This window comes from Ictidomys tridecemlineatus, chromosome 3, assembly GCF_052094955.1.
Source record: "Ictidomys tridecemlineatus isolate mIctTri1 chromosome 3, mIctTri1.hap1, whole genome shotgun sequence".
NCBI lineage: Eukaryota > Metazoa > Chordata > Mammalia > Rodentia > Sciuridae > Ictidomys > Ictidomys tridecemlineatus.
The window spans coordinates 146,266,602-146,276,215 of NC_135479.1; the positions used below are offsets into that span (position 1 = coordinate 146,266,602).

Below are 9,614 nucleotides of genomic sequence, written 5' to 3' on the forward strand. Positions count from 1 at the left end.
GTCTCTGGTGTAAGCATCTTAAGACTTCAGAAATAAGTTAACAAATTGCACACCACAGAGGTTATACCCATTAATATCCCCACAACCCATAGTATATCAAATTACCTTTTATAATTTACTCATTAGAATCAATACCTCTACCCACCCACCACCCAAATCTGTGATTGCTAATTTGATAAATGAAAATATCCTATTGATGTTTCAATTGGCATGTCTCTAATATTGAATAAAGATGAGCATTTGGATTTTTAAAATTATTTTTACATTTAAAAAAAATTTTTTTTTGAATTTTTTTAATATTTTTTTTTTTTTAGTTCTCGGCGGACACAACATCTTTGTTGGTATGTGGTGCTGAGGATTGAACCCGGGCCGCACGCATGCCAGGCGAGCACGCTACCGCTTGAGCCACATCCCTAGCCCTACATTTTAAAAATTTTTAATAATTATACATTCAAAGGAAGTTAAAAAAAATGTATAGGGAAGTCTCGAGTATCCTTCCCAGTTCCCCCAATGGTAGCAGCTTACGTAACTGTTATAGGATGTCAAAAAACAGGAAATTGATATTGATATAATCCACAGAGCTTATCCAGGTTTTGCCAGTTTTACATGCACGTGTGTGTGTGTGTGTGTGTGTGTGTGTGTGTAGTTTTATGCAATTCTATCATATGTAATGACTGCCACTATCAAGGTACAGAGCTGTGCCACACCCCCAAGCTTTCCTTGCACTGTCTTTTTATAGCCATATACCCCTACTGTCCCTACTATCCTCTAACCAAGGCAACTTCCAATCTTCTGTCTCTATAGTATGTTTTTCTATTTCAATAATGTCATATAAATGAAATCAAGCAGTATGTAACCATTGGGAATTGGCATTTTTGTTTAACATGATCCCTTGGAGACTCATTCAAGTTTTTGTATATATAAATAGTACTCTCCTTTTCATTACTTGGTATTCATGGTATGTATGTGCTATAGTTTAAATATTCACACTGAAAGACATTTCATTTTTCAGTTTTTGACTGCTATAAATAAAAATGGTATGAATATTCATGTACCAGTTTTTGTGTGAACATACGTGTTCATTTCTCTAGGAAAATGCTTAAAAATGTAATTGCAGGGTCATTTGGTAAGTGCATGTTTTCTTTTGTAAGACAGTGTTGTTTTCCAGAGTGGGTATAACATTGCACATTCCCAGCGGTTATATATGCATAATCTATTTCTTCTGCATTCCGCCAGCATTAGTGTTATTGCTATCTTTTTATTATTTTAACTATGTTGACATCTTGCATGCTTTTAATTTTTATTTCCATAATAGTAAATGACGTTGACCATCTGTGAATGTGGTAATTTTCCATTTGCATATCCTCTTTGAAGAAATGCCTTTGGAAACATATCTTTTGCCCACATTTTAATTTGGATTGTTTTACTGTTTAATTTGATAAATGAAAGTATCTCATTGGTGTTCACATTAGCATTTCTTTAATATTTAGGGAAAATGAACTTTTTTGTAATTTATAATTCTTTGTTAAAAATCACTGAACTATTACTAAAACTGAATTTCTTTTTTCATTTCATAATTGTTGGTTCTATTCCCAATAAGACTATAAAAATAACATCAGCTATTTCATCTATATTCACCACAGTGTTTTAAAGATCAGCAAGTTCATCAGATATTTTTGTTTAGTTGGTTGAAAATACTTGTAAGATAGGGGTGATGATTAATTAGTTTGTGTAGTTGAATATTTCAGTTTTATCCAGTTTTCCCAGTTTCTGACTGGCATTGATCAATTAGTTTAACTTAACTAAATGTTCAACCATTTTTATTTTTATCAGATCGTTTAGTAAAATAAGTATTATTAATTTGGTCCCCAATATTATAGAGATGAAAAATTTGGGCTGTTTGTCTTATCATTTCCCTGATATTTCAGAAAGCAAATTTTAGATTTATTCTGACTCAAAGCTTTCTAAGAAAACGTTTTAACGCTTCTTTACTCCAATTCTACTGTATGTGTTTTCTTGATGGTTGACATAAATTATAAGTGATTATAAAATTCTACTTGGGCTTGTTTTCTTCTTTACGCCAAAATTTTCATCTCTGAGAGACCTCAAATAACAGCTTTGCCATGACCTAAAGATATGGAAAGGAATCTCGGTCAGGACCAAAACACAACATGTCAAATGACAGCTGCAAAAATCCTTTTGATCTTGAAATCCTTTCCAAGCTGTTTTGGGTAGAAAGAAGTGATGAGTTTTCTCTCCTTTGCTGAGCTTTTAAACTAAGAAGATTCCAGGACAGAAGATTCTAGAGTCCGCTCTGACTCTAGGTTATTTCCCCACAGCTTGTAGTGAACAGCAGAGAGGAGTTGGCTCCAGGGAACAGGCCCCATTTATCCACCAAAATTTTTGCTGGCGGGCGGGCGGGCGGGCGTGGTCCCTCTGAGCTGTCTCCGAGTTCTCAGCTCTTTCAAGTTCACTCCCTCACTCAACTGGAAGTGCCACAAAGGTCACGGAGGGGGACCCTGGATTGACATTTTCAGTCCTTCTCCCTACTTCACCTTTCTGCAGAATTTGACACTGTGACTACCCTCCACTTGGTGAAACATGTCTGTCCTGTTAACTTAGGTAAAACTGATTCTTTTCATTTCTTTGTTCCCCTCCCACCTCTCTGATGTGTTTATCCAGTTTCTCTGGCTGTATTTTTCTCACCAAATGCATTAATTTGCTCTGGCTATGGTAATAAAGTACCACAAACGGAATGGCTTAAACAGTAGATTTTTTTTTTCCCCCCTGGAAACCAGAAGTACCAAATTGGGGTACCCGCTCTGTTGTTTTTTTCTGAAGGCTGTGAGGGAATAATCTGTTCCCGGCCTCTCTCCTTGGTTTGTAGGCGGCCATCTTGTCTTCCCTCTCTGTATATTTCTTTGTCCAAATTTCCCCTCCTTTTAAGCATACCAGTCATCCTGGAGTAAGACCCACCCTGACAACCTCATTTTGGCTTGATTATCTCTGTAAACACCCCACCCCAAAATGATCACATTCTGAGGTCCTAGAGGCTAGGATTTCAACAGGTAACTTTTGGAGGTGGGTCACAATTCAACCATTAGCACAGAGCGACTAGAGTCACCTTTCATGTCGTATCTCATGTGCTCAACGCAGAATTTTGGTAAATCGGCTTTGTCTTCCCATGGATACGTCCTCTTCTTTCCTGCATCCTTATCCTCCCTTGGTTTCCATAATCCCACTTTTCCCCTGGTTTTCTCCAGTCTCCCTAGCCCCTCCTTGAGTTCCACTGTAGGCTCCTCTGCCTCTTCTCTCTCCTTAATTGTCCAGATTTTCCAGTTTCCAGCTTGGCTTCTCATTTCACCATCCCTCTCCCTGGGGAAGTCATCCTCACGATAATCTAAACTATAAACTGGACTTACATTGAAGACTCTTCATGTCTACCCTAGTCTGTATTTTTTTCTTGAACTCGGCACCTGAATATCTCCTTTCTACTTGGATACCTCCATTCAGCTGCTCTACAGACATCCCAAATTCCACATGTTAGAAAATGGTCACACCCTCTGTCTTCTCTCTTCCTTTGCCCCAAACCCACTCCACTTCCTATGTCTTGCATTTTATGAAGAATGCTTCTGGGCACTTCTTGCTCCCCCAAGTCTCCAAATGTGTTAAAAACAAATCCTGTCAAGTCTAGTGTTTGAATATCTTTTAAATGAGTCCTCTCCTCTCTGATGCCACTATAACTCTCTTGTCCTCTTGTCATGTCCTCTCTTATACTCTTTGCTCCATGTTTGTCCCTGCACCCAACTTGGCTTTGACTTCTTTCACTTCATCCTTCTTCCCAATACGTAGCTTCCCATAGTGATCAGAGTTACTCCCTGGAGGCTGTCCTTATTCTTGAGCACTACCTGTTTCAGGTTGTCCCCTGAGAACCCAGCTTGGGATGTCCCTGACAGGCTCAGACAATACCGAACACTTTTGCTGGTAAAGAAACTTTCTGCATTCTAGTCCTAGAAATGCCATTAGTAGTTGTGCAATCTTGGACAAATCACTTCCTTTCTGTTTCTTAATCCTTACGACAACAATAATAAAAATAATTAATAACAATAGTTACTGAGTGTTTATCAGAACCTAGTTCTAAGATCAGTATATGGATTATCACATTAAAATCTCACAACCACCACCTGACATATTAATTATATCTTCATTTTAGAGACAAGAAACTGAGCATTACAATGGTTGAGCAATTTCTACAAGGCCACACAACTAGAAAGCAAGGGAGCTGGTTTGCAAGCCCCAGCAGTCTTTCCAAAGCATGGCCACTTAACCACCAGACAATCACATCTGTAAAATAAGGAAATGAGTGCTCTGTCCTCTTCCAAGTATAATGTGCTATCAAAATAGGCCTAAAAGAACTGAAGGAGTTAAGGTTGGAGTGAGCCTATTTTTGAAGAGAAGTCAAGACATGAAAAAAGTTAAACACAAAGGACTAAAGCCTTACAGTGGAATCCCACAGATTATGAGTGATCATGTACTGCCAAATAGTTGTAAATAAAAATCATCTTAGCTTGGTTTCTTTTTAAAAAAAAATCTCATTTTATTTTTCTGCCTAAAAACCTTCAAGTTCAAAAGCACACAGTAGAAAATAAAGCCATCTGTATTTCTGAGTAACATTGTGTGTATCACTATACATTCTGCTTACTTTCCCCTTAAGCTAACATTTTATAAAGTGTTCTGTACAGGATTTTAATGATTCCATGATGTTCCATATGGATGTTCTAATTACCTATGTTTAGATATGTAAGTTGTTTCAAAGATTTTCCCTATTAGAAACAATGGCCAAAAAAAAAAATATGTCACTAAAATTCTACAGACACATATTATTAAATCCTTAGCATAAATTCTCCAAAGGGGAAATGTTTGGTTAAAGAATATATACACTTTTTAAAGGATTTTGATATATTTCACTAGATTATTGCTCAGTAAGATTATATAAACTTCAGTTGGCAATAAGAGTATAAATATTCCTCTCTCCTCAGCAACATGGAGGATTCTTTTTTTTTTTAAGTATTTTTAGTTGTAGATGAACATAATACCTTTAGTTTGTCTATTTAGTTTTATGTGGTGCTGAGGATTGAACCCAGTGCCTTACAAATGCTAGGCAAGAGCTTTACCACTGAGCCCCGGCCCAAGCCCCAGTCCCAGACCCAGCATGGATTCTTGCTTTTTTTTTAAAAAAAAAAAAAATATTTACCACTTTGATAAAGAAGAAAAAAAAGATCTTTTGCTGATTTAATTTGTATTCCTTTTATTTCAGATAAGAGTTAACGGTTGTTTATTGGCTACTTGTTGGTTTGTAACCAATTTTCAGGCACTGAAACAAAGAGAATCTTAACAATAACCAGATAAACAATGACTAGTTTTCCTATAAGCCTCTGTGGGCAGTGCTAGGATTAAGCAACATCATTCCTGTTGCTCCACAAAGATTCTAAGTTCTGAATTTTTTTACGGGCGCTTATAAAATTTCAAGATTTCACTAGAGAGAAAAGCAATCTTTGCTTGAAAATGAAATTCTAGTCTTCTGATTAAAAAAAAAAATGCAGCAAGACTATTTCCAAAACCAGTAAGCGTTGGGTAAATGAAAGACTTTCAAAGAAGAATAGTAACGACTGGAGCCGTCACCGTGCAAAGGAAGGGGAGGTGTGACTTCTACCTGGGAGTCCCTGCCATGGGACCGGAACCTGCAGCAACATGGAGAAGCCCTGTGGTGCTCAGCAAGGCTGGCAAGAAAGACCTCGTCTCTACCCCTTAGGAGCAGTGTGACCCTGGGTGAATTATTTAGCCTCTTTAAGCCACTCTTAGTTCATCTATAAAACAGCACGATAATAGGATCTGTCCAAAAGCCATCCTGGAGATTAAAATTGAGTGAAACAGCACTAGTAAAGAACACAGCACATCTTTCATATTCCATACATGACAACTAATTGAACTACTCAGCCTCCTTCCCCTAACCCACCCTCCCCAGAATCTCCCGATCTCCCATGGCCTGATTGTGACTCATTAACTGAATTTTGTATTTTCTCCTTATACAGTCATCCCTTGGTATCCATGGGGATTGGTTCCAGGACTTCTATAAATGCCAAAATCTTGAATACTCAAGTTTCTTATGTGAAATGGCATAGTATTTTCATATAACTCATGTACATCCTCTCATATACTTTAAATCACCCCAGTATTACTTAAAATACCTAGTATACCACAAATACTATGTAAATAATTGTTATACTGCATCATTTAGGGAATAATGACAAGAAAGAAAAAGTCTATACATGTTCAGTACAGACACGACCATCATGGGTCTAACTACAATACCCATCTTCAGTGGTTGGCTCCATGAATGGGGAGTCCACAGATACTTAGGACCCAGGATACCTCTTCTTCTCCTTCCTTTTCTTTGGCTTCTCTCCTTTTACCTTCTCCATGTGAGTCCTCCACTCTTAGGCCAAATTGACTATGGTGTACCAAAAACATATTTGTGTAGACATTTAAAATTTTCCTCATTCTGGACTTAAAATCAATGTCTGTAAACATTCAATATTTGTAAAACAATTTACAAGACCAAAATTCATCATTTAAAAAAAAACTGCCAATAAACTGTTTTTGGCATCTCAATAATTTTCACCTTGATGTGGCAAAGATCTCTTGAAGAAAAAAAGGGAAAAAAAGAATCAACCTGGAGCAGAGGCTCCAAGAAGGAGAGAGAATGATTTCTGTGGGCTTTAGCTAACTTTTCACATTACATGCCGCTGCTCTCCCACCCAGGAATTTTCACTTTGGGCCTTTAACTAGACAGGCCCTGAATACATATTAGCATTCTCAGGCAGGAAGGGTGGTTGCCAGAGTCCGGTTCTCAACCTCAGCCTTTTGCTGAGGTCATAACCCTTAACGGCCCTGCAAAGGGTAAGCTCCATCACACTTACCACCTGGGATCCATCTTGGCTGCTTCTGCTGTGTCCCAAGTTCTGGAAATGAGCCCACTTGTTCGTCTGGCTGCGCTGCTCTGAGTTCTAGCATAAGAATAGCAGCCCTTCCACGAGGCTTCCTCGGCAATGATCATATAGCCTGTTAACTTTCTTTAAGAGGAACTGTTCCTCTTTTCAGTCTTTGCCCACACTTGAGGAAGATTTTTAACCCTTTCCTTACTTTTTAAAAAATTTCATTGACCTAGGTCTAAATATATTTTTATAAGATAATTCAGTAGTTTTGGGGTTCCAGACATGATGTTAAGATGAGGCTGACCCCAAATCCCCCCTCTTGAAAATCCCTCAAAAAACTGAGAAATTAAATTGAAAAGGGCGAGGGAATCTTTGCACCTACTAAGTAAAGTAAAAAGACAAGTTTTGGTAAAATGACTAAAACTGTGATGAATTGAGTGTGGATGGGTGTAAGTAGCCTCCCCTTGTCCCTTTCCATCATTAAGATGAGGGAGGACATACTGAGCCTGGGATGAGGAGAGATGTCCACCTGCAAGGGTTGTACAACCAAGGAGAGCAAACACAAATGTCTACTTCTATTAGCTCAGACCTACCCTGGCCAAAGATTACCTTGATGAAGAAGAATATTCTGGAATAGAAGCCTGATAAAAAGCAGCGTTAGAAAATTAATTAGATGTAACAACACAGAATTCGTCAAGCAGAAACTATAGTAGAAGAAATTTCCTCATATGAACTAAGTGGGACATCATTTAGAAACTGAAATTTTAGTACATCAAAGCAAAGTTTGTGAAATGAATTCTTATCCAGACAAATCAGTGAGAACACCTTAAATTCCAAAGAGAGAGAGAGAAAGCTAAAAAAAAAAAAAGAAAAAAAAACACCCTGATGTGGCCTTTTTCTCAATCTCAGAAAATGGTAGAACAATACCTAGAGAGTTTTAGGTTAATATTTCCATCCTAAATAAGATGCCAGTTATTTGTGAAATCAACAGAAATATACTACCAAGTAGATAAGAAAACAACAAAAATTCCACAGCCAAGATACTCTTCTAAAGATGTATTGCAGAATAGTAAGAAATGAATCAAAACTGAAAGCCTAAGGGTTTTAGAGTAGGCATGGCTGATAAAAACCAGTGCTGAGCTTTAAAGGCAGTTAAATATAAAGAGATAAGATTAGATAATTGTTATAAATTTGATTCAGAATGCAAGTAAGAAAAATTATTAGAAGTAAATGATCTATACTATTTTTAATAATAACATGATATCATGGCTAACTGGAGCAAAGAAGTAAAGTTAATGAATTGTTAATCTTCAAATTAAAAGATGGAGGAATTATTGTGTTAACTTTGACTTCTTCCTTCTTTTTAGAAAAAGAATATAAGATTTATTTAATGAAATGAAAATATGCTCTGAGAATGGGGAATAGGGAAAGGGCCATTCCAAGAGAAGAAGCAATTAACTTTGATAATTTCATCAACATTCAAGCATATTTTTTATATATTAAGATAAAAAACAGTTAAAAATGGATTGTATACCTTTCAAACTATTGCAAAGCAGGAATGTAAATATATTAATATTTACAACAATATTTATAACTAATAAATATAGTAATAAGTAAATAAAATGTAGAAATATTTATAGATACTATATTTATAGACACTATATTTATATATAGATACTATAACAAAAACAAGACAAACATGAATCTATATAAATTCAATTTGTCATAAATATTAAAACTATGGAATTTTTCTTCAGTTTCTTAGTATCAATGTATAGTCTACTTTTTACTTAAGATAGCATAAGCATTTTTCTCATATTATAAAATTTTGGGTAGCCATGTAATAATATACTAATAATCCACCAAGCAGATACACTGCAGTAAAATTATCTCCTCAATGTCACACAATGTATAGTTTTTAGTATTTTTGCGAACAATTATTATTAATATATATGTATATGATTTTTTTAGTATTCATTTGTCATCCATAACGAAGTATCCCAAAACCTCTTTGCTTAAAACCACACCTGTTTAGGGATTGATATCCAAAATATATAAAAAACTCCTACAAATCAACAACGATAAAAACAAAAACCCAGCATAAAAAGGGGCAAAGGACTTGAATAGCGATTTCTCCAAGGGAGATATACAAATGGCCAATAAGCACACAAAATACGTTTGTAACCACTAGTCATCAGGGAAATGCAAATCATAACCACAGTAAACGTCAGCAAGATGGTAGAATAGGAAACCCCAGTCCTTCCACCCTCCCACGGAGACACCGACTCAATAATACACAGATAAACTCTCTGTGAGAAATCCAGAAGGCAGTTCAGAGGCTCCTTCACACCAGGTGAGCACAAACCAACTCATCAAAGCCAGCAGGGAACCTGAGAGCACATGGTCCTTCCCCTCAGCACAGCACCACACAGGAGAAAACTCCTAGTTCCTGGCTTCTCCCTGAGGGAAGAAAGAAGACAGGACCTCACAGCCAAAGTCCTGACTCGTTGGGAGAGCCACCTGAGGTACTTGCTTCTGTCTTGTCTGTCTCAGATTGTGCTGGGACTTGGCCTAGGGGCCACTGGGGTGGAGAGCTGGGTGACGTGCCACTGACCTAGA

The 9,614-nt window shown here is 36.9% G+C and overlaps 1 protein-coding gene across 2 annotated transcripts in view; it reads right to left on the reverse strand.

Annotated features, from left to right (window-relative positions):
- Positions 1–7,125, reverse strand: part of Cd86 (CD86 molecule) — a 70,634-nt gene extending 63,509 nt beyond the window's left edge. For both annotated transcript variants that reach the window (XM_013359696.4, XM_078044131.1), the window contains exon 1: positions 6,981–7,125. In XM_013359696.4, the coding sequence (XP_013215150.2) occupies positions 6,981–7,117 (137 nt within the window). In that variant the 5' untranslated portion in view covers positions 7,118–7,125. The remainder of the gene's footprint in view (positions 1–6,980) is intronic.
- Positions 7,126–9,614: the final 2,489 nt, after the last annotated feature.